The sequence below is a fragment of the Panulirus ornatus genome, chromosome 65, assembly GCF_036320965.1.
Source record: "Panulirus ornatus isolate Po-2019 chromosome 65, ASM3632096v1, whole genome shotgun sequence".
Classification (NCBI taxonomy): domain Eukaryota; kingdom Metazoa; phylum Arthropoda; class Malacostraca; order Decapoda; family Palinuridae; genus Panulirus; species Panulirus ornatus.
Window position 1 is genome coordinate 24,344,845 of NC_092288.1, and position 26,929 is coordinate 24,371,773.

At 38.0% G+C, this 26,929-nt stretch overlaps 1 protein-coding gene across 4 annotated transcripts in view; it reads left to right on the forward strand.

Moving 5' to 3' along the window:
• The window catches only part of l(1)G0289 (lethal (1) G0289), a 523,775-nt gene extending 503,108 nt beyond the window's left edge, over window positions 1-20,667 (forward strand). For all 4 annotated transcript variants that reach the window (XM_071657580.1, XM_071657583.1, XM_071657581.1 and 1 more), the window contains one exon: window positions 12-20,667. In XM_071657580.1, the coding sequence (XP_071513681.1) occupies window positions 12-89 (78 nt within the window). In that variant the 3' untranslated portion in view covers window positions 90-20,667. The remainder of the gene's footprint in view (window positions 1-11) is intronic.
• The last annotated feature ends 6,262 nt before the right edge of the window (window positions 20,668-26,929 follow it).

The window sequence follows — 26,929 nt, forward strand, 5'->3', positions numbered from 1 at the left end:
TGCTTTTACAGTACCGGCCCAGCACTTGGTCTTGGAAAAGGGGAGAAGCCCGTTACACAGCTGCTGCCATTCACAGCATTCACATGTGAACACCACCATTATAAAAAAAATTTTTTATATAAAACCTCATCATGCCCTCCAGTAGTGAAATGGAAAATGTTTAAACTGATATTCAAGATAGACTACAATAATTTCTTTCACATTCTTGCTGTAGTAACTTCAGACTTTCATAGTTTAAATCAGGAGTTTTAAGGTTGGATATAGGGCTTTAGCACATTTGTTGACAGAGCATGTTTCATCTTCTCGATACTTGTGCTCATTTCTCATTCTCAGGTAATGCATCTTGGTGTTAATCTTGCCTGGTAAATATTTTATTGTGTGACCTCATATATTTTATCATCTTTTCTGTACCTTGCTCTTAAAGATTTGATTGATGTATATTTATTCATTCTTTTAGTCTTTTCAGAATTAGATAAGTACAGATTTTCCTTGTGTGCAATTCATGAAAACGAGTTTCCAATACATTCACTATAGGGTCCTTTGAAAGTGATAGTTTTCATCCTCATATCAATGGATTTGAATAACTATCAGATAATGGCTGATTTCAGAATGATGCCATCTTTCTAATCCTTCAGATGTCGTAGTCAGATACATTTCACTCAAGAATAATTTGATCCTATTAACAGATCAGCTGTAACTGTAATAGGGGTTGAAAGTATTATGTACAGTGCTGGAAGGATCTCCTTATTTGAAATATTGATTGCATTTCTAAGTCTTTTATGTATGAACTATACATTCAGTACCAGATAAAAAGATTTCAGACTTTGTTCCTCGGTGCAAAAAAGTGGGTTAAACTGATAAGTGAAAGAATTGTTGTGGAGAACATTTCATGGTAATGAGAGACAGCACATATGGGCAAGCCCCTCAGTACATGTAAACACACAAAAATAATAATGCAGACTATGTTCTTGAGACTTGTTTCGTGCATGGAGGTCTTCAGCTGGTAATGGTTAGAAAATAAGGTAGTCATAAAAAAGTTAAGCATTATCATATTGGGTTAGTAAATAAGATGATGAATCTCAAGGGGGATATGATATGGTGACAGGAATGATAGAGGATGCCAGAAGAAAGGTGATTGACCTGGAAATGAAGTAACACAAGCTACTTTTTCCCTCCGAGTCTTGATATCTTGCTATTGGATAGTTATCATACACAGAAAATTATCATATTAAAAAACTATGAAGCTAGTTTGTTCGCTAATAAAATCCACAGATTGGTGATGAATTCACACGCACATTTAGGACTTTTCAGGAAAGGGGCAAAATTATTTGATTTAATCTTGAATTTTATTAATCTTGTTTTATAGAAATGGCAAGCAATTTTTAAGTGAGAAAATGCTTTTTTCTCCTGCTTTAGAGGACTTTAAGAATGAAACATTGGTCCTTTCATAAGTTTTCACTTTTTCAGTAGCATCTAGTTGACCTGTTGACTGATCGGCTTCATTGACATTTGTATTGTTATATGACAGTTATTGATGCAATATTAAATTTAGTGTTCAGCTTAACTCTGGCTTGTTCCCTGCCTCCCCTAAACTTCATAGTTTTTACATTCCATGTTGGTAAGACACACACGAGGCACAGAATATATTAGTTGTTAGGCAAGATTTTGAAAGTGTTAACAGTTTTTTTGACTTACTGTTAATGAATATATTGGTAATGAAAATTTAGAAAGTAGATTGTGTTAGGTGAATTCTTAGAACAGTTCAATTAATTATAAATCAGAAGCCATATTCTTGGTTCCTTTCTTGAGGTTTTACAGAGCCTAATGAAATTCTGCATCACTGGCATTAGTTATGTACTAGCATTGTTTATCATTATTGTGTTTTTTTTGATGGCCAAGGAGAAATATGGCCCACTGGTTATTTTCAAAATTTACATTATTGGCATGGAGTTGTACCCTTACTAGTCATGAGATATACAGTATAAGCTTGTTTTTTCATATGTATATGTAAAAGATAAAACTGTAGCATGGCTTTCCCTCAGTGATTTACAGTTTGCAGTAAACTTTTGATGAAAATAAATTTTACACCTGTCAAAACTAAAATTAACACAATAACGCCTGAGCATCCTTGTTTTAGGGATAACGTGGAGTCTGGCCATTCCAACCTTCAAACTTTGTAAGGTGATTTGCTTTGGATAGCTCTTTTTCAAGATTTCGTTGGGAATCGATAATACTGAATCACACTACACTTTAAGAAATGTTTTGTAACTTGAGAAAGGAGAAATATCCATTCATGATTTTTTCATGTCTTTATGTTTAAAGTCCAATTATTTTTCCAGTGAATTACCTGTGAAATACTTGGCTAGACAGCTGTACGAAGAAGTGATAGTACTTCATGATTCATGAAGTTAACAAAGTAGATATAATCACTATATTGAATATTGTTTCAAATTTTGTGATGCAAATCTTGCATGTAATACTAGAACGTAATGTAGTTAATAGAAACCTGTGAAGCATATTTCATCTACATGAGTGGTTTATGTTAAAGTGCATTGTCGTCTTTAACTTTTGTTTCTGAAATTTTGAACAACCCAAAACATCTTTATGTGAGTCAGTAAATAATTTGCTTTTATATTAAAATGCATTTTATTAATTGACATTGTTCATTGGCCATGTGGAAGAACTTTCACTTGCAGCTTTGTGTTATGTATGAATTGAATATTATTATTCCTGTATCTATGGAGTACTCTTGTAAATAAAGACATGCTTCCACAAACACACACACTCACTCATCAGCATGTATGTACATATATATATTTGTTAAATGTACAGAGTAGTGTTTTTATTTTGGCCATGATGTGAATTGCATATTCATTTCAGAAACTATATTTTTGCAAATGGAATGTTCCTTCTCAACTGAAGGACATCTTGTCGAGTGCCTCTTAATAACAGATTTGACAGTGAACCAACTGTAGTTTAATGTGTACAGTGCCTGTCTTAATTAGATTTTTTTCACTAATAGCTGAACTTTGGGATTTATGAAGTGATGCTCATAATGTAGTTCAGTTTTATAAGCTTTTCTAGATCTGATTTTAAGATATGGAATTAAAATCTTTCCCTTTAAGAAGATTGGAAATTGGTGATGGGCTGCTTCATTTATCCTGTGAAGAGTTTTTATTTTTTTTCATTTACAGTGATAAAAAAAAGTTGTACTGCAAGAGTAGCATTATAAATCATGAAAAATAATTAAAAACTGTGGAATGCCTTTCAGCATACACTGTTAATGATTATGAGATAATTTACTGTAGGAAGGTCTTACACTAGTATAAGACTTTATAGATGCGTAGTATTTAACAGATTCTATGGTAAAGTTTCAGGTTTTTGTTTGTAGTGTGATAATAGAATCAGTGTCAAAGATCTATATTGTAACATCAAAAAGGAAGCCACTCATCTTTCTTTTGTCTTTTAAATGCTTTTTGATTTATGGTATAAACTGTTGAAGTGTTTAGGATGTTATTCTTTGCATTGTAGATTTTGATGACAAAGACTTAAAGGAATGAGTTTATGTACTAACTTGGTTCACAGTTTGCACTATATATAGCTAGGAAATCTCTCTTAAACTTGAGGAAATCTTGTTTTTCTTATATATATGTGTTTTATATCTCAACTTTTAGTTGCACACAGACTTTGAAGAATTTTTTTTGTATTTTTTTAGCTAGCTTCAAATCTTTACATTTTATGGCTTGGAATTTTTGACCTACATTGTCTTGATTTGAATGTAGTTAAATTTATCACTTAACTTTACTTTTGTATGTTTAAACATAGCATTTGGATGCTGGAAGCACTGTACTGGTACTTCAGGGTCTTTTCAGTGAACACTTGCTGGATGGATAATGCACTGTATGTAAATGCTGGTAATGCAGTGCCTTGCTTTATCCTTATCGCTGTTAAATTTGTACATCAGCATAATAGGATTGATAGCCATGATATTGTCGTGGGCACTGGAATTGGCTTGCTTTACCCTGATCAGGTGCTGCTTTCTTGGATATTTTACAAGGCTCAAAAGATTATGACATTACCATGCATTTGTAGATCACAAGCAGTAGGTTCAGTCCTAGTGTCTGACAGGGTTGGCTACTTCAGTCTTGATGGTAGTCACTGTTAAAGCTTCTCGTCTGGGAGGTGCTATCTCACAAAAGTGGGAAACGGCATAAAGTTTGTCTGGAAACATGTATGAATACACATACTTAGATATTTTTATTACGTAACTGTAGAAATCCTTTTATAAAGCTCCTGCACCTTTGAGGCTGTTCTTCATGTAGCAGTAGGGTAAGGAAGGCTCCTCATGAGTGAGACTGTCCTTACAATGCCATACTCTTTTCCATCATATGAAAATTATGATAGCCCCACTGAAGATGACATAGAGCTGATGGTGTTACCACTTCCTGGTGGATTTCTGTAACACCTATACACAAATGTGTATGTGAATATGGCTAAAAGTCAGTCATCTTGTCACCTTATTTACAACAAAAAAGAAGTTGAATTTTTGTTGTGAAGTAGGAGTAAAAAATTGATTTAGAATTTATTGTATGACTTTCTGATATATTTTTGTAACAGCCTATCAGTTTGTATGAACTTAACAAAAGTTGGCATAGCTTGCAAGTTGAGAAAAAACTAACCTAACCTAGGATAAGTTAAGGTGTGTATAGTTTATAACATTTAAACTGAGTAATCCCCAATTTAATCAAGGTTAGGGATATGAGTTTGAAACCCTGATACTAAATGTAGTTGTAACTATATTTCAGATGGTCAAGTATATACCTGCCAAGAGAAATATGTGAAACCTGTCATTTAACATGATTGTATTGTTTGAATTGTGATTCTGCCAGATTGATGTCCAGAGTATTTTCATCTACACTTTAACAGAATTACACAAACTGTCCTTTCCCCTTTGATATTGCTCATACTATCTCTAGTGTCTTGAGCCATGAAGTTTTGTGTGAGTTTCTCCATTTTGTGCTTTATCATAGAAAGTTTGAAAATTTAGGTTGAGGGGCAGATGATTTTTTTTTTGGCTGTTGATGAGCATGTTTTCACTGATGTGATTTGCTCAGTAATGTCCTTAGTGTGAACTAAAATATTTTTTTTTTGTACATGTTCCATTTTGCATATAACTGACCGTATTGCTTATTACACATATGTAATTTTAGACTTTTTGAATTTTACTAAATCACTTTCTGTAATGTTAAGACTATAGTGTACTTTTGGGATTGACAAAAACTGTAAGAGAACTTCATAGAAGAAACCAGTCACAAATAGCAAACTTGACCCATTTTATTAGTTATAGCTTTTATTACTTTTCTGTCAAGAAGCCAAAAATTTTGAAATTATACGGTAATGAAGTTTGAACCAACAAACCAGTTTTGTTTCAGCAGACTTTGTGGTGTGATCATGAATTTTATGGCGTCTGTCACAGTGTGACAAATGTTTATTGACATTTATCTTCATCATATTGCACATCTGTCTATATCTTTGAGGCCATGTTCCTTCTTAGGAACTACTGGGATGGATGACTCATACGGAAAAATTTCCAGGCAGGTGTCTCCAAACCCTTCTTTAGCATGCTCTAACCCTTTCATATCATCCTTGGTTCTCCCTACTATATTTTTATTTTGATATATTTTGCTCACCAGCTTATCATTATACTTCCATTTTGAATAACCAAACTATATCAATTATTTCGCCTGAGATATTTCTGTGTGACACCTCACCCCATGTCTTTTCCTCTTTTTGATATTGCACATCCTTACACTTGATTACTGTACATATACTTATTCCATCCCATCCACTGACACTGCAAGCACCCCTCATATAGCTCATTCCAGCAGTCTGAACCCTAGAACTGTTTACTCCATTCCACATGCATGTTTTATAATTGTAGGTTAGGGTTGGCTGAACTATGTTGTCTCAGTCTCTTTTCTAGCATATTTTTCCTCTCATGATTCTCCATCAGGGATCTAATCATTTTCTTTGCTGAGACATTTCAATTGTTTATTTTTTCTGGACCCTGATATATAAGATTCGCGAACTTCTTTTAGCATTTCTCCACCCATTCAGCTTTTACATTCAATGTGTAATGTGTATGATGGCGGAGAAAAACAAGATGACAAGGCAAGCTGTGTATATGGTAGCCCAACCACACTGCAGAGTTTTATTGTAGGTACTTCTAACCTTTTCTCTCTCTTTTTTTCACACTTTTGTCTTCATTATACTTTCCAAAGAAACACCACATCTTCAATCTTTTTTGTGCATACCTATTTTTTTCTCTGCCTATTTTGGGTACTCAAGCTTGGTTTCATAATTATATTCTCCTTGTACCCTTTATATTTCAGTCTTTACACACCAGTACTGCTTTTACTGATTCTCCTGTACATTGCACCATTTTTAATCAACAACTTTTGTTCATTCTTTTGTACATATATTCGTGAAGTAGCATGTGTAGATTGGTATATGCCAGAATCATACCTCTCAGCACACACATTTACCGTAATTCACCATTCTTGAGCAGTGCCTTCCTCTTCTCATCCTCTCATTTCCTTTTGTGCCCCCAGCATAAGTATATTTTTACCCCCTCACTACTTTATACACCTATCTCTGCTTGGCTGTACCTGATTTTTCTTTTCAACTTACAGGAGCATATGCACACATATTTTTCCTCCTGAATCCTAAAGTCCCCCTAGACCATTCTAGAATTTACATACCCATATCCTATAAGACTAGAATTCATGATGCCTGTGAAAGTGGCTTTACCCTATAAGACTCTCTAGAATTCATGATACCTGTGAAAGTGGCTTTACCTTCCATGTTCTTTATATCCTTCACTGATTTTAAACATACAGCTTCCTCTTACAAACCTTATACCTTCTCATGTTCACTCCCCTTGTGCCACACTTCCTTGTCTAAATAATGCTTGCCTAATCCAATCACAAATGAGTTTCCATCCACAGATTTCTGTAGTGAATCTCTTTTTTTTCATATTGTTATTAAAAGCTCTTGACCTTATTTTTTCCTTGCACTTCTCAAACTCAAATAGTTGTCTTTTCTGCTTCCCCTCACCCATGTGGGGACTCTCCTTGTTCCACATAACACTTGACAGCACATACCTCACACAACTGATTCTTAACTCTAATTTTCTTGTGTTGAGCACTATGTCTGCCTTTTGGCAAAATAGTTGGAGCAATAGATAGAAGTAGTAGGTAGGAAAATGAGGCAGGAGCATTAGGTAGAAGTAGTATGTAGAGAGATTAGGTGGGAGCATCAGGTACAAGTAGTCAGTTGGAACATTAGGTAAACACAGGTAGAAATAGTCTGTAGTTACCTCTGGAAACACTTTGCTAGAGTATTCCTATGCCAGTGGCTTGTTAAGGGTGAGGCTGTAAAGGCAAGGAAGCATCACTGTTAACTAGTTATGGAGACTCTTTTGCCATGGCCACCCAACTGAGGGAGTTTGTGTAGAGAATGGGCATCAGCGATAGCATTCTTACAAATGAGAACTGTCACTCTTAATACTTACCTTTTATAGTTTGTGTTTTGAACAGCTTTGAAATTCTTTCTGGTATATTATAAGTGTTGCCCAGGCTCTTGCATTCATTACTGCTGCTTTATAGGTCAGGGGAAGACAAAGTGTAGTTTGTGCTGAGAAAGGTTGTGGCTTCATAGGTAAAGATAGTAGCAGCTGCCTTGTCACCTGCCACTAAGGGTTGTTACTGACCGTAGTGGGTCTGAAGCCACCATCCTTCTTAACATACAGGGAAGCTCTGAAGAAAAGGAGGAGCTTGGGAATCTTAAAAGAGAGGCAAAGTTGGATTAGTACGGAAAGCTCAGGTGGTTTTTAGTCAACCAGTGATAGCAGAGTTAATCATTTTGTAAGTGTCTTTCATGGAACTGCTTTATACATCTCTGCATTCACCAGGCATTAAAGTTTGGAGAACAGAGATGCCTGTAGGTTAGCCATTATCATAGCTAGGTGTGAAAAGGTAATTGCTTCTTTTGAAAAGATTATATCATGGCAACAGATTATGTGTAAGTGTTCTCACTGGTACCTGTTCATAATGCATCGCTGATGCTTCTGTCTTCAGTCACAATGCATACTACAAGTTTAATGGCTGGATTGGAAACCATAGATTTGTTTGTAGCAATTTTGGCAAAAGGATTAAAACTGATGGCATATGTGGATTATTATCATTAGTATTATTTATTATCATTATTATTGTACAAACCCTGGGTCCCTTTCAAGGGGCTCTTGCAGCTATGAGAGTGCTCTCCAAATGGAAGTAGAGAGTGAGAAGACACATGTCAAGACCGTGGTCCTGTCTGTCCAGTGATGGTGGTCCAGCCCGGCTGAAAGTGAGTTCTTACTTAAAGTTTAATCAGTTGCGGATGTAGTTTGGAAGCACCCATAGGTATTATTATTATTATTGTTTTTCTGGAGAGAGGGGCAAGTATGCAGTCTGTTGTGGATGAGAGGGCTTGGGAAGTGAGTCAGTTGTTGTTCGCTGATGATACAGCGTTGGTGGCTGATTAGGGTGAGAAACTACAGAAGTTGGTGACTGAGTTTGTTAGAGTGTGTGAAAGAAGAGAGCTGAGGGTAAATGTGGATAAGAGCAAGGTTATTAGGTTCAGTAGGGTTGAGGGACAAGTCATTTGGGAGGTAAGTTTTAATGGAGCAAAACTGGAGGAAGTGAAGTGTTTTGGATATCTGGGAGTGGATGGAACCATGGAATGGGAGTGAGTTACGGTGGGGTAGAGGATGAGGGTTCTGGGAGCGTTGAAGAATGTTAGGAAGGCGAGAATGTAATCTTGGAGAGCAAAAATGGGTGTGTTTGAAGGAATAGTGTTTCCAACAATGTTGTATGGTTGTGAGGCTTGGGCTATAGATAGGGTTGTGCAGAGGAGGGTGGATGTGTTGGAAATGAGGTGTTTGAGGACAGTATGTGGTGCGAGGTGGTTTGATCAAGTAAGTAATGAGAGGGTAAGAGAGATGTGTGGTAGTAAAAGGAGTGTGGTTGAGAGAGCAGAGGTGGGTGTGTTGAAATGGTTTGGTCATGTGGAGAGAATGAATGAAGAAAGATTGACAAGGAGGATGTATGTGTCAGAGGTGGAGGGAACAAGGAGAAGTCGTAGACCAAATTGGAGGTGAAGGATGGAGTGAAAAAGACTTTGGGCGATCGGGGCCTGAACATGCAGGAGGGTGAAAGGTGTACAAGGAACAGAATGAATTGGAACGATGTGGTATAATGGGTTCGATGTGCTGTCACTGGATTGAACCATGGCTAGTGAAGCGTATGGGGTAAACCATGGAAAATTTTGTGGGACGTGGATGTGGAAAGGGAGCTGTGGTTTTAGTGCATTACACATGACAGCTAGAGAGTGAGTGTGAATGAATGTGGCCTTTGTTGTCTTTTCCTCACGCTACTTCACATGCATGTAGGGGGGGATGGGTGCCATATGATGTTTGGCAGGAATGGATGAAGGTAGCATGTATGAAGATGTACATGTGTATATATGTATTGGAAAGGATCACAATTTTTGCACGAGGATTTTCTCTCTTAAGGCTCAATCCTATGTTCTTAACGCTACTTTTACTAACGCGGGAAATGGCGAACATGTGTGAAAAAATGGAAATGGTGAAGAGCATGTAGATTTGTGTACTGAAAAAGGACTGGTGATTGGGAATACCTGGTTTAAAAAGAGAGAGATACATAAGTATACGTATGTAAGTAGGAGAGATGGCCAGAGAGCATTATTGGATTACGTTTTGATTGATAGGCGCATGAAGGAGAGACTTTTGGATGTTAATGTGCTGAGAGGGGCAACTGGAGGGATGTCTGATCATTATCTTGTGGATGCGAAGGCGAAGATTTGTAGAGGTTTTCAGAAAAGAAGAGAGAATATTGGGGTGAAGAGATCGGTGAGAGTAAGTGAGCTTGGAAAGGAGTTTTGTGTGAGGAAGTACCAGGAGAGATTGAGTGCAGAATGGAAAAAGATGAGAGCAAATGATGTAAGGGGAGTGAGGGAGGAATGGGATGTATTTAGGGAAGCAGTGATGGTTTACGCAAAAGATGCCTGCGGCATGAGAAAGGTGGAAGATGGGCAGATTAGAATGGGTAGTGAGTGGTGGGATGAAGAAGTAAGATTGTTGGTGAAAGAGAAGAGAGAGGCATTTGGATGATTTTTGTAGGAAGTAGTGCAAATGAGTGGGAGATGTATAAAAGAAAGAGGGAGGAGGTCAAGAGAAAGGTGCAAGAAGTGAAAAAGAGGGCAAATGAGAGTTGGGGTGAGAGAGTATCCTTAAATGTTAGGGAGAATAAAAAGATGTTTTGGAAGGAGGTAAATAAAGTGCATAAGACAAGAGAACAAATGGGCACATCGGTGAAGGGGGCAAATGGGGAGGTAATAACATGTAGTGATGAAGTGAGTAGATGTAGTGAGTATTTTGAACGTTTGTTAAATGTGTTTGATGACAGAGTGGCAGATATAGGTTGTTTTGATAGGGGTGGTGTGTGAAGTGAGAGGGTCAGGGAGAATGGTTTGGTAAACAGAGAAGAGGTAATGAAAGCTTTGCGGAAGATGAAAGCCAGCAAGGCGGCGGGTTTGGATGTATTACAATGTAATTTATTAAAGAAGAGGGTGACTGTGTTGTTGATTGGTTGGTAAGGATATTCATTATATGTATGGATCATGGTGAAGTGCCTGAGGATTGGCAGAATTCATGCATAGTGCTATTATACAAAGGCAAAGGGAATAATGGTGAGTGTTCATATTACAGAGGCATAAGTTTGTTGAGTATTCCAGGGCAATTATATGGGAGGGTATTGATTGAGAACATGCAGGAGGGTGAAAGGCTTGCAAGGAATAGGGTGAATTGGAACGATGTGGTATACCGGGGTCGACGTGCTGTCAATGGATTGAACCAGGGCATGTGAAACGTCTGGGGTAAACCATGGAAAGTTTTGTAGGGCCTGGATGTGGAAAGGGAGCTGTGGTTTCGGTGCATTATACATGACAGCTAGAGAATGAGTGTGAATGAATGTGGCCTTTGTTGTCTTTCCTAGTGCTACCTCGCACACATGCGGGGGGAGGGGGTTGTCATTTCATGTGTGGCAGGGTGGCAGTGAATTTAGGCAGTAAGTATGAATTATGTACATGTGTATATATGTGTATGTATATGTATGTATACGATGAAATGTATAGGTATGTACATGTGTGTGTGTGGACATGTTTGTATATACATGTGTATGTGGGTGGGTTGGGCCATTATTTTGTCTGTTTCCTTGCGCTACCTCGCTGATGTGGGAGACAGTGACAAAGTATAATAATAAATATATAGGAGTGGTAGAGGATGTGTAGATCAGGTGTATGCTTTGAAGAATGTATGTGAGAAATACATAGAAAAACAGATGGATTTGTATGTAGCATTTATGGATCTGGAGAAGGCATATGATAGGGTTGATAGAGGTGCTTTGTGGAAGGTATTAAAAGTATATGGTGTGGGAGGTAAGTTGACAGAAGCAGTGAAAAGTTTTTACCAAGGATTTAAGGCATGTGTACAAGTAGGAAGAGAGGAAATTGATTGGTTCCCAGTAAATGTTGGTTTGTGGCAGGGGTGCCTGACGTCTCCATGGTTGTTTAGCTTGTTTATGGATGGGGTTGTTAGGGAGGTGAATGCAAGAGTTCTGGAGAAAGGGGCAGGTATGTAGTCTGTTGTGGATGAGAGGGCTTGGGAAGATAAAGAGAATTGGAACAATGTGGTTTACTGACAGTGGGCTAAACTAAAGGGTATGAAGTGATCAGGGGAAGCCATGGAAGGGTCTGTGGTGGCTTGGCTGTGGGTAGGGGGCCCTGATTAGTAGCTAGCATGTATATGTAAGGAAATATGGCCATTTGTTGTCTTACCCTAACTCTACCTTATTACATGGCTGATGGTGAACAAGTATGAACAGAAGAGAATTATATATATAAAAGTGTTGCACTGTGTCTGCATGTGGGTGCCCCATAAATGAAAAGTCACCTCCATTAACTGTTTCATAATCAGTAGACAAAAACAAAAAGAAACACATTTGCATTGAGAAACTTTCACTCAAAAGGAGTATCTATTCCATGCTGCTTATTGGAGCACAATCATGAAATTGTAGGAATCCCATTAAAGAGGTCTTGAGGTTGTATAAAAGTATGCATAATTTCCATAATTTGCCTGAATACTGACTATGTTTTGACCTTTTAATCTTTAAGAAAACATTAGAAGAAATTGTGCAATATGAAGGGAAGATATATATATATATATATATATATATATATATATATATATATATATATATATATATATATATATATATATTTATATATATATATATTTTTTTTTTGTCGCTGTCTCCCGCGTTTGCGAGGTAGCGCAAGGAAACAGACGAAAGAAATGGCCCAACCCACCCCCATACACATGTATATACATACACGTCCACACACGCAAATATACATACCTACACAGCTTTCCATGATATATATATATATATATATATATATATATATATATATATATATATATATATATGGTTAGGTGTGACTTCTGCTCCTTCTGGATGTGAAGGAGATTGTGCTCTTTCAGCTTGATTAAGGTACTTCTTTACCTCAGCCTTAGCATAGGAGTTGTGATGCACTGGTTGTGTGGCAGGTGAAGATGAAGAAATCAGAATCCAGTTTGTATTGCTTCTTGGGGTTCTTAAATGTAACTTGAAGATGTAGCACTACACTGAGATGGGTGGGGCTTTATAGGTTAGACAAGTTTGCAAGTCAGTTTGTTGAGGAAATCCTTTATCAGAAATTATTCACCATTGGTGGTGCACCAACATAGAAAGAATGTAGAGGGAAGCAAACTGGAACAGTTCATTGTGTCTGTTTGAGGCTGTCTGCAATATCAGAATCTTGAATTTTATGATGTAGAGAAAGGAGGACTTAATGAGAAATATATCTCTGGAGGCACAAACAATGTTAGCTGTGGAAAAGAAGTGAAGTGTTTACCAAGTTTGTTTCTAAACATATCAGTGATGTTCTTCTGAATACTTTTATGTGTATATTATTCCATATTTATCCCTGGGATAGGGGATGAAGAATGCTTCCCATGTATTCCCTGCGTGTCGTAGAAGGCGACTAAAAGGGGAGGGAGCAGGAGGCTGGAAATCCTCCCCTCTCGTTTTTTTTTTTTCTTTTTTTTAATTTTCCAAAAGAAGGAACAGAGGGGGGCCAGGTGAGGATATTCCACAAAGGCCCAGTCCTCTGTTCTTAACGCTACCTCGCTAATGCGGGAAATGGCGGATAGTTTAAAAGAAAAGAAAAGAAAGATATATATATATATATATATATTTCTTTTTTTCTTTCAAACTATTCGCCATTTCCCGCATTAGCGAGGTAGCGTTAAGAACAGAGGACTGGGCCTTTGAGGGAATACCCTCACCTGGCCCAATTCTCTGTTCCTTCTTTTGGAAAATTAAAAAAAAAAAAAACGAGAGGGAAGGATTTCCAGCCCCCCGCTCCCTCCCCTTTTTAGTCGCCTTCTACGACACGCAGGGAATACGTGGGAAGTATTCTTTCTCCCCTATCCCCAGGGAAATATATATATATATATATATATATATATATATATATATATATATATATATATATATATATATATATATATATATATATATATTTTCACACTATTCGCCATTTCCCACGATAGCGAGGTAGCATCAAGAACAGAGGACTGGGCCTTTGAGGAAACATCCTCACCCGGCCCCCTTCTCTGTTCTTTCTTTTGGAAATTTAAAAAAAAAACGAGAGGGGAGGATTTCCAGCCCCCCGCTCCCTTCCCTTTTAGTCGCCTTCTACGACATGCAGGGAATACGTGGGAAGTATTCTTTCTCCCCTATCCCCAGGTATATATATATTTATTTATTTTATTTATTTATTTATTATACTTTGTCGCTGTCTCCCGCGTTTGCGAGGTAGCGCAAGGAAACAGATGAAAGAAATGGCCCAACCCCCCCCCATACACATGTATATACATACGTCCACACACGCAAATATACATACCTACACAGCTTTCCATGGTTTACCCCAGACGCTTCACATGCCTTGATTCAATCCACTGACAGCACGTTAACCCCGGTATACCACATCGCTCCAATTCACTCTATTCCTTGCCCTCCTTTCACCCTCCTGCATGTTCAGGCCCCGATCACACAAAATCTTTTTCACTCCATCTTTCCACCTCCAATTTGGTCTCCCACTTCTCCTCGTTCCCTCCACCTCCAACACATATATCCTCTTGGTCAATCTTTCCTCACTCATTCTCTCCATGTGCCCAAACCATTTCAAAACACCCTCTTCTGCTCTCTCAACCACGCTCTTTTTATTTCCACACATCTCTCTTACTATATTATTATTTACTCGATCAAACCACCTCACACCACACATTGTCCTCAAACATCTCATTTCCAGCACATCCACCCTCCTGCGCACAACTCTATCCATAGCCCATGCCTCGCAACCATACAACATTGTTGGAACCACTATTCCTTCAAACATACCCATTTTTGCTTTCCGAGATAATGTTCTCAACTTCCACACATTCTTCAAGGCTCCCAGGATTTCGCCCCCTCCTCCACCCTATGATCCACTTCTGCTTCCATGGTTCCATCCGCTGCCAGATCCACTCCCAGATATCTAAAGCAGTTTACTTCCACCAGTTTTTCTCCATTCAAACTTACCTCCCAATTGACTTTACCCTCAACCCTACTGTACCTAATAACCTTGCTCTTATTCACATTTACTCTTAACTTTCATCTTTCACACACTTTACCAAACTCAGTCACCAGCTTCTGCAGTTTCTCACATGAATCAGCCACCAGGGCTGTATCATCAGCGAACAACAACTGACTCACTTCCCAAGCTCTCTCATCCACAACAGACTTCATACTTGCCCCTCTTTCCAAAACTCTTGCATTCACCCCCCTAACAACCCCATCCATAAACAAATTAAACAACCATGGAGACATCACACACCCCTGCCGCAAACCTACGTTCACTGAGAACCAATCACTTTCCTCTCTTCCTACACGTACACATGCCTTACATCCTCGATAAAAACTTTTCACTGCTTCTAACAACTTTCCTCCACCATATATTCTTAATACCTTCCACAGAGCATATCTATCAGCTCTATCATATGCCTTCTCCAGATCCATAAATGCTACATACAAATCCATTTGCTTTTCTAAGTATTTCTCACATACATTCTTCAAAGCAAACACCTGATCCACACATCCTCTACCACTTCTGAAACCACACTGCTCTTCCCCAATCTGATGCTCTGTGCATGCCTTCACCCTCTCAATCAATATCCTCCCATATGATTTACCAGGAATACTCAACAAACTTATACCTCTATAATTTGAGCACTCACTCTTATCCCCTTTGCCTTTGTACAATGGCACTATGCATGCATTCCGCCAACCCTCAGGCACCTCACCATGAGTCATACATACATTAAATAACCTTACCAACCAGCCAACAATACAGTCACCCCCTTTTTTAATAAATTCCACTGCAATACCATCCAAACCTGCTGCCTTGCCGGCTTTCATCTTCCGCAAAGCTTTTACTACCTCTTCTCTGTTTACCAAATCATTTTCCCTAACCCTCTCACTTTGCACACCACCTCGACCAAAACACCCTATATCTGCCACTCTATCATCAGACACATTCAACAAACCTTCAAAATACTCAAAATACATGTGTTGTTGAATTATACAGCTTATCTGACATGTAAAAAAGTTTCAAGAATCTTGAATGCCCAGCCAATGTGGTTGCTACAGACTGGCTTTGGTAGTACTACAGTAGAATAAATGTTCAACTGACTGTCTTTTCAGTAGCGCTAGTCCCTCTGAGGTCCACTGTATTTCATTGTGTGCTTATGTTTTGAATCGCCTTTTAATGTTATATCATCATTTGAATTTTAAGAAACCCAAAAAACATGAGTGAAAAATGTGTAGTAAGTGCTAGTTACCCTTCTGGGAAGAAAAAATAGTACCATGTGCCACAGATATTGTCGAAGCATTTGGGCCATAGAACGATTCATGTTAATGCAGACAAAATTAAAGTTTGTCTTTAATGTGTCGCATTGAGTACCACATTACTAACTTGGAGCCGAAGTGGCATTTTGGAAAACATGGTTGGGTAGATCAAAATTGCCTTGACATGCTTCATAGCAAAATGATTATTTAGGATAAAGCTGAAACGTTTAAGACAAAGAAAAAATGTGGTGAGAGTTCAGATATGGAATCTTATGGTGCCAATTGTGGTTGGTTTGAACATATAAAAAACATATGTGTCTACAGGTGTATATATAATAATAGATTGAATGATGAAGTTCCTAGTGTTGATTACATGGCAGCAAAAAGATTATCCAAACATTTGGAAAGCATTCATTGCAGATGGCTACACACTTCGACAAGTGTTTACTGGAAATGTTAGCCAAAAAGAACATTTATTTTTGTACAAGATTGTGCCACATTTTAAAGTAGCCAAAGTTTACTTGATTCATACTTCATCATACTATGAGCTGTACTAACAAAAAAATGAAGCCGTCCAGCAGTCTTGAGATGAATTTATCATACATCAGAAAAAGAAGGCTGACAGTGGGATACTTCAGGGTACAAGGAGCTGTACTAGCAGAAGGTAAAGGAAAGTGTCTAACGGTCTCTGGACACATTTTTCAAATGGAAAAAGAGCCCTCAAAAGAAGCAGCCTTCCCTGAAAACATTTGTACAGTTTCATTCTCAGGTGAAGCAGACAAGCCTACTCATTGTCTGAATAACTGCCACTCCTCACTTCAGCAAGTCAATGTGTTGCAGCTGTAGAAACATCCCAAGGGAGTGTTTTTTATTCACAGTGATTTTTATTCAAATATTAAAGTTATAGTAATACATTTTGTTATTATTGAATGATTTATTAGTATTTTGGAGAGGAGTTTTTACCATTAGATACACCCAAGAATAATATTTTGGCAAGGAGTTTTTACATTTAAATACCCCAAGGATGTAATACCTATCCATATCATTAGGTCAGTGGAAAAATTTATTTCATTATTCATTGTTTCACATGATTACTCATTTTTGAAATTCATGTCAGACATATAACTGGGCCTGACTGTAATGTTTAGTTACTGAATCAGTGTCAAAACCACGCAGCATTTGCATATTTGTACATTACATCTATTGGTTATTGTACCCTTTCTCTATGGAGTTCATCATTTACTTATCAGATGCTATGGGGAATATCTTTGTTGACATTGTGGTGTTGAGCAGCACTTTTCAGAAATATAGTGAGTAATGTTCCGTCCTCTTCAAAAACAGTGTATAGTGCCTTATCTACCTCATGGAACTTCATATTTTGGACACTGTGAGAACTCAGTAACTGCTGTAAGTTGAAAATTGCTGTATATCTGATATTCACGTCTTGTGCACTTGACAGTCGACACATTTGTCTCAAATTATAAAACTATTATAATGACTGGCTTTTCAGTAGATGCTGCTGTACATGAATATGGGCAAGGAGGATTATTGGCACAGCTACTGCTCAGAATAAGGAAAGTAGTGATGTCTTTTTGTTTTAGTATCCTCAGATATTAATCATTGAAGGCCTAGTGGTAGGTTTTTTCATGTATAACATGATCTTTTAATCTATGAGGGCTGGAAGCTTTTGTTTTGGGATGGATTCATTGCACTATGGCTTTCTTTTTTTTTTCCCCTTAAGTGCATCCCATCATTTCCATTTAACCCCTCAAGCCCAGGTAACTTGCAGAAGGATGCTCTCTTGGAAGAAAGCAAATCCACATTTTCTGTTTGTAGGTAGGAAAGGGAGAAATGCATGCAAAAGTAAATGACCTGTGCAGACAAGTGAGCTATCTTACTTATATGGCTGTACTATGGCTCTGGAGTTTACATGTAGATAGCCAGATGATGTTGATGTTGGGTTGGCAGGGGAGGGAAATGTAGGGTGGTAAACTAAAGACAGTTATGGCTACTTATGATTAATACTTTCATTACTCTTATTTACATTTGGGGTGGGGTGATGGGGAAGGAGGTGACTTGAGGGGAGCGAGCCTCGTGACACACTGTATTCCCCAAATGACATTTATGGTAACTTTGCACATTTACTTATATATTTACATAACACTTCTACATATATATTTAAACACCAGAATTTTTACAATAGAGCTGCAGTCCCCAAAGAAAGCAAGTATAATGACTGACCATACAAGTGTCAATATATTGGCAGGGTATTTGCCAATATCTGTGAAGATAATGCTTGTATGATGATTCCTAGACCCTGCAACGTAAGTCTTTATATGATGACTTTTGTAGTTTAATGGTTATTTCGATTCTTGTTAGCATTAATTTTCTGACAGTGTTGCAGCAGACCGAGTATGTATCAGGTTCTCAAGATTTGAAATTGATTTCTGTATACAGAGTAATTTGTAATAAAAAGCAGGCCCTGAATATTTTTCTTATGCATCATTAGTGCTGAAGTTAATGTAAGTGATTGAGAGCTTATACCTAAGAACAGAATTTATTGTGATTTTGTGCTTCTATGGATGTTCTGTAAGATGAATGCTGTATGATGTAAGAAATGCATTGCTTCCATCCCTTTATCACGTACAAGACTTTTAAAACTGGAATATCAATATTTTCACATGATTATTGTGCCTCTTCAGCCAAGTTAGTTTTTTAGTACAGTGACTGGCAACTCTAACATGAGGTTCAACTATTTTGACCATTTATTTGTCCAGTTATGAGGCCTCAACAGTGAAAACTGCCTTATTATCATATCAGGTGTTTTGTAGTGAAATCAAGGAACCAGAATATTTAAAGTGCAATGTTAGTAAGGATGAAACGTAGTATTTCAGTTCATTTAGGGAGAAACTTGTGTATCAATTTATTGGATGTGTCTTATTGAGGATCACTGTGTTTGTATTAATCTTGAAAGTACTGATGTAGACTAACTGCACTAAATTAGACCAGTACCTTCTTATGACATTAATTTATTGAAGTTTACCCCATTGTACTGTAAATTTTAGGCTGTTCTAATAGGGATTTGTGTAATTCTAGGGGCAGGGTTTTGCCTGAAATTCTAAACATGTTATCCATGCTGGTTCTGCTATCCCCTCCTTTGTGGTAATGGGTGAGAGCTTTAATTTTGTTTCTTATTAACCCTTTAAGTGCTATCAGTGTTAGTGAAAGGTGTCCCCATACCTTAAGGATTTTTACCATATTTGAAGTGAACAAGAAAAGATTTGGAGTCATTTAAACAAGAACCATATAAGCCTAAAACTTTATATAGACTTTTAAGCCTCAGTCCACTGCTAAGGCTTTTGAATCTTAGTACTTTGCTACCAATTAAAGCCACAGTGCCCAGTGAATCTTTGTCATGTTCCTCAACCATACTTGGAGATTGAGTCTTCTTTTAACATTGTATCAAAAGATTATCACCATTATTCAGAATCACCCATGATCTGATATGTCTGAATTTGATTGTTGGCTGTTTCAGTTACCTGAACCCCACAAAACCTCATTTGGTTACATTGCATAGCACAGTGCTGGTGAGTGATGGGTGAAGTCTTCCCACTATGTTTCTCTTGGTAGCAGTACCCTTTGTTTTACTGACATAATAAGAATGTCATCACAGTGCCACAATGCAAGTACGAATTGAGTGTGTGGTGGGAAAAATACAGCCACGTTAAGTGATATAATAGCTTTTGACTTGACCACCATATCTCATAATGTTGACAGCACTTAAGTGGTTGATAACAAAGTAACTATAATTTACAATCCTGTACTGCAGCAAATTAAGTTGTAGATTAAGAACTTTGTCTTGTACATATTACCTTCGTAAAATTGTTGCACAGATTTGGAATTAGAGTATTCACCAGTAAGAGAATACTTCACTTTTGACATTTGAAATATCAAGACAAAAAAAATTCTTTGATTCATTTTTCAGTTGAGTAAGCACAATAGTTAAAAAGTAAATTTTTTTTCCTCTGATCATAAAACGTCTTTAAAGGATTTTTTCATTGGTATGGAATTTTTTGTGGTAGCGTAAACTTCTGTATTGGAGCTGAAGTAAGTAACTTTAGAAATATTAGGAAGCTTAATTGTTAACCACATGGTGAGAAAAGTATAAATGTAAAAGCAATAGAATACTAAGCACTGTAGTAAATAAAATCTCATTGCCAATGAACAAATTCCATTGCAAAGGGCCTTGTTGAAATACTCCTGCAATATACAATTTCTGTGATACAATACTATCATATCATATATATATATATATATATATATATATATATATATATATATATATATATATATATATACACATATATATACATAGTTTTGTTTGTTTATAATAGTTGGGACTAGATCAGGTAGAGGACAGGGTGCTCAAATATCAACACCTGTGTCAGCATGCTGTATTCAAAGCGCCCTGTTGTTAGGCTTTTATGTTTATGTAGAAAAAGTGATATATAAAAGTTTTTCATTTGGTACCCATATTATGAATAAAGCATACACTCTAGTCCCGATTATCCAGACCCTGCTTCTTAACTTTAATTAAAGTAATTATGATATTGCATATGAAATACAGTATTGTGTATGTAAGTATAGATACGATCTGACTTGATCAGAATGTTCCAGAAGAAAGTGAACAGAGTACAGCACAGTACTGTCGAGTAATCCAGGTTAGTTACTTTCTGGTATACCTTATTATGCAGATTAGTTCTTAATAGAACAAGATTAGTTCTTAATAGAACAAGACAGGGAAGTTAAGTTTTATTAATAACAATTGAAAATAAACCAAAGCAGAAGCATGAAAAATAATGTGAACTGTCCAAAAGCTGAGAAACTTTGGAAAGTGCTGTGTGGGCTAGGCTGTGGAAAGAAAATCCAGAAAGTCTTCATAAATTCAAGAGTAAACTGGCAGCTAAAGACAGGTGGGTAGTACTCATACCTCCCTGGTAGACAGCCAATGACCTGGGAAGTATATTACCAGTACTACCCGCCTGGGTATCAGGAGGGTTAGTGGTTAACTTGCACAACTATGACAAAGGCTGCTGTCTTTTATTTCTGCCTCACCAACACATAGACTACTGGCATTCTGTCCTCAGACATACAAACTCTCCTTGTCATACAAATGCTTTACAATACGTAACCCACACAGCACATTCTTTGTTACTAGATTTTCCTGTGGTGAGTGCTACGCACCAGCCCTGCCTTTTGGCAAAATCGTAGGAGCAGTGGATAGAAGTAGTAGGTAGGAACATTTAGGCAGAAGCATTAGGTAGAAGTAATCAGTAGGAACGTTAGGTAGGAGTCTCTGAAAACACTGCACTAAAGTTGCCCTTTACCAGTGGTTTGTTAAGGGTGAGGCACTAAAGGTTAAGAAGCAGCACTGGAGTTCACCAGTTATGGAGACTCTCTTGACATGGCCACCCCTTGAGGGATTTTTAGATGGAACAGGCATCAGAGATATATAAATAGAGACATTTCAGTTTTGTCATTATATATACATTTTACATGGCCACAAAAAGTGAGTGATAAATGAATATACAAAGTGGGAAGAGAAAGGTGCAGCCAAGAAGGTCTCCCTTACCTCTTGGTTCCCACTTGTTTGTGTATTAATTTAGCCTCCTTTCCTTTCATTTTCTTGTACATGGCCAGAAAAGGATAGTGCTGGACTCCATTTGCTGTAAGTGCTTTGCAAGTAAAAAGTCACCTTTGGTGAGGCTATCAACTTAAGTTGATGAAAGAGTGCAGCCATGTCAAGAGTTCATGCTTATAAGAAGACCATTCTGTGTATCACATGAGTATAGCATAGTCTTGAAATTGCAGGAACCCATCGGGAAGTGGGGCTTAGATTATGATAATGAAGTGACAGTAAAGTAAATTGTATTTAACATTATTTACAAAACATTTTGGATTTTCCTTTGCTTTGTCTACAATATTCTTTTCAAAGTTTCACTGCTCCTGGTCAGATAGATGAGTAACAGATTAACATGAGTATGGTGAACTATTAAGGTATAGTTCCTTTCAAACCTATGATATGTAAAGTAACTTTTTATAGTTTTCATTATCCTCTGATATTAAGGAAGGTTTGAGATATTTTCATTTCTCTCCATGGTCTGTTTCTTCCATGAGCTTCATAGTATCTGAGAGATTCCTAGGGGTTAAAAATGTCCAACTCTGCCTTCTGCTGAGGTAAATAGCCCTCTATCAATATATCTATTATTTGCAGCCGACAGCTTGCTCTGGGTCCACCCTCCTGCTAGTCAGCAACCTCCACTCAGTGATGACATCATCATCATCCCTCAGGCTGTCATGCTTCTCTGCTCAAACATGGAAGTGCCCTTTTCTGATTCACTTGCTGTGATGTGTGTGTGTATGGTGAATTGTTTTTAGATATTTTGCACGATTATCAATTTGTTACACATTTAAATCATTTCCTTCTACTTCTTTTTGAAATCTGAAGGGGCTATTTGTCTGTTTCATTAGAGTATGTTAGCATATAGCACCCCTTGCATGGAGGAATACAAAGTGTTAGGGAATATATTGTTATATTCACAGAATTACGAGTGACTGTGTTGCGCAAACTAGAGGTCTGTAGATCAGGAGTCAGTGAAGCCTCTACTGGTTTGGTTCTGCCCAGTGGCTTAGAGTTCCATTTCATTAGACAAAAGGCTCCTGTTCCTCAATCTTTTCTCACAGCAGTTGCAGCATTGGGAACTACTTGTGGATGATCACCCCCAGGCCACATTTAAGTGGGTTGGAATCATTTTGGTCTCAAATATGGCATCCCCATACCTTGACGATTGCTATGCCATGAAGTTGTGGGACACTAGGATAGGAACAGATACAACCCCTACCAGGGCCAAGCTTTTCATAAAAAGTATGTATTTATATAAAAAAGTTTGTTTATTATGGCATTTTTGGTTCAATTTCTGTACTTATCCTGTATTTTTGTGTCTTGAGATAAACTTTCTTTTTTCCATGATAATGGCTTTGGGATTTTTGTGTCAGGAACTAAGCCGGAAGATTTTTAAGTGCAACTGATGAAGGAGTTATGTTTGAACTATTTTCTCTCATGGAAAATACTAATGCATTTGTTCATGAATTAATATCAAGGATATATTAGTAGTAGTTGGTAGGTAGCCAATGACGAGGGAGGTATATTACCAGGAGGGTTAGTGATGGCTGCATAGTGAGCCAGCACCTCAGTGGTCGTCATGTTGCACTCCTCTGACCCAGATAGCTGTCCTTTTCTTTCCGACTCACCCACATGTGGACTACTGGCAATCTGTCCACAACCATACAATCTCCTTGTCGTACATAACACTTGACAGCACTTTACACATAGCTCATTCCTCGTAACTCCAGATTTTCCTGCCATGAGCACTATGTCCTAGCCCTGCCTTTTAGCAAAATGATAGGAGCAATAGATTAGGTATTAGGTAGGAACATTTAGGCAGGAGCATTTGGTCAAACTAGTTGGTAGAACATTTGGCAGGAGCATAAGGTAGGAGCCTCTGCAAACACTTTGATAGAGTTGCCCTCTGCCAGTGGCCTGTTAAGGGCAAGGCAGTTAAAGGCTAAGAAGCAGCACTGGAGTGCCTTAGTTGTTGAGATTGTATTGCCCTGGCCATCCCCTTTAGGGAGTTCCAGGTAGGAACAGGCATCAGAGATATAGACAAATATATTGAGGCTGAACAAATATCATTTCCAGTAGTATAATGTAGAGAGCAAACTGAAACAGTATATGACATGTAATCCAGTTTAAGAGTGCCTAGTTCATAACAGTAAAACAAAAATATAAAGTTTGATGTAATGACAGGTATTTATGATAATGTGTGTAACTAGTAAGCCAGCAAGGTTACAAATGGTATGGCAATCAAGCTATACCTAGTAAGCAATATCTCAAGCCTTGACATCACAACTGCTTAGATACACAAATGCATATTAACACAGTTGTAAAGAGCTGATCAATTTAAATAAAATTGAGGAGAGGTGATGAAGGGCCAAAATCAAGGTAATTTGGTGAAAGTGCCGTACACCAGCAGCAAGTTATCATGGTTGTAGATTGCATTGTGTGCTCAAGACTCCCCATTTTCTTATAGATGTGACTGTGGTGCAGACCAGGTATCACAGCTGGCATAGACTATTTTGAATGGTAAGGCCACTAAACTGAAGTCTTGAGATAAAATACCTGCTGGATGACCTTACCTTCAATAACTGTGAGTTTTCTTATGTTTGTAACGAAGTTCTAATCGTGGTTAACTTCAGTGATAAATTAAGTAATGTATTATCTGTCTATAGATGATAATTCAGACAAAATAGTGTGTCAGTGTGGGGTGTCAGAAATTGGTCATTTGTTAAGTTATGAGTGATAGTAGAAGATGTAAGCTGTTTGTCAGATTGTAAGATTTTGGTGATCAATGTGTATGGTCACCAAGACAGTCCTTAACAGGAAAGATTTAAGGTACATTCAGATCTGGGGAAAACTGTATTTAACCAGTGAATAAATTTATGATAAATTTTGTTCCAGCTGCTGAACTGTAGAGTTTCATGGTGAGTCACCATTAACAAGGCTGTAACACTGGGAGTACAGTCTCATCAACTTTTCCTTCCAAAGGAGCCTACATTTTCCTGCTACTGGAAGTAGTGCAGCCATGGGATGCAGGAGCCTTTAGAAAGAAGTCCCTTGTAACACCAGGACTGTTTCCCAGAAACTGGTCCTGGGGCGAAGTTAATAAACAACTGATCGAGTAAGTAATGACAAGGTAAGAGAAATGTGTGGAAATAAGAGTATGGTTGAAAGAGCAGAAGAGAGTGTGTTGAAATGGTTTGGACATATGGAGAGAATGAGTGAGGAAAGATTGACAAAGAGGATATATGTGTCAGAGGTGGAGGGAACAAGAAGCAGGAGACCAGATTGGAGGTGGAAGGATGGAGTGGAAATGATTTTGAGTGATCGAGGCCTGAACATACAGGAGGGTGAGGCATGCAAGGAATAGAGTGAATTGGAAGAGTGTGGTATACCAGGGTTGATGTCTGTCAGTGGACTGAACCAGGGCATGTGAAACATCTGGGGTAAACCATGGAAAGATTTGTGGGGACTGGATGTGGATAGGGAGCTGTGGTTTGGTGCATTACACTTGACAGCTAGAGACTTGAGTGTGAACAAATGTGATCTTTTTTTTCTGTTTTCCTGGTGTTAGTGCCAGTTTCCTTTTGGGACTTGACATTTCCTGATACTAATCTTCCAGTGTAGTCATCTCTTGTTAAACTCTCTGATTCTACCGAGAATCTCCTTTCAATTCTCCTCCCTCCATGCCCTCTTCCACGGATCCAGAGTTTACCAAACCATTTTCAGATCCTTCCACTTGCATGTTTTCACCATTCTCAGAATTTGTTCTCTCCACCAATTTTCCTATGCCGTCTGTAAGGGATGACAGGGCTTGGGAAGCGGGTCAATTGTTTGCTGATGATACACTGGTGGTTGATTCAAGTGAGAAACTGCAGAAGTTGGTGACTGAGTTTGGAAGAGTATGTGAAAAGATATGAGTAAATGTGAAAAAAGCAAGGTTACAAGGTTTAGCAAGGTTGAGGGTCAGGTTAGATGGGGTGTGAGTGAATGGAAAAACTGGAAGAACTGGCAAGAGTTTTAAATACATAGGAGTGGACATGGTAGCGAATGGAACTACAGAAGCAGAATTGAACCATTGGGTGGCTGAGGAGACAAATGTACTGAAAGTACTGAAGAATGTGTGGAAAGAGTTAGGGATGGCAAAAATGGTTATGTTTATAGGATATAGTAGTTACAACAATGTTATATGGATGCGAATCATAGGCTGTAAATGAGAATATGCAGACAGGGTGGATGTGTTAGAAATGAAATATTTGAAGACAATATGTGGTGTGAGATAGTTTGATCAAGTAAATAATAATAGGGTAACAGAGATGTGATAAAAAAAAAAAGAGAGGTTGAGTTGATAAGGTTGAGCTGAAATGTTTGGACATATGGAGAGAATGTGTGGAAAGGTAACAAAGAGGATATACATGTCAGAAGTGGAAGAAACATGAAGAGGATGACCAGTTGAGACTGGAAACATGGAATGAAAAAGATTTTGAGTGATTTATGCCTTAACTTGCAGGAGGATGAAAGACTTGCATGGGACAGAGTGAATTGGAATGATGTGGTATACAGGGGTTGACTTGCTGTTAGTATTAACTGGGGCATGTGAAGTGTCTGGGGTAAACCATAGAAAAGTCTCTAGTCCCTGGTTGTGGACAAAAGAATGGCCCAACCCACCCACATACACATGTATATACATACACACCTACACATGCTCATATGTATACCTATACATTTCAACGCATACACATATAGACATATACATGTACATAATTCATACTTGCTGCCTTTATTCATTCCTGTCACCACCCCGCCACACATGAAATGACAACCCCCTGCCCCCGCATACGCACGAGGTAGCGCTAGGAAAAGACAACAAAGGCCACATTCATTCACATTCTGTCTCTAGCTGTCATGTGTAATGCACAGAAACCACAGCTCCCTTTCCACATCCAGGCCCCACAAAACTTTCCATGGTTTACCCCATACACTTCACATGCCCTGGTTCAATCCATTGACAGCACGTCAACCCTGGTATACCACATCATTCCAATTCGCTCTATTTCTTGCATGCCTTTCACCCTCCTGTATGTTCAGTCCCTGATCGCTCAAAATCTTTTTCACTCCATCCCTCCACCTCCAATCTGGTCTC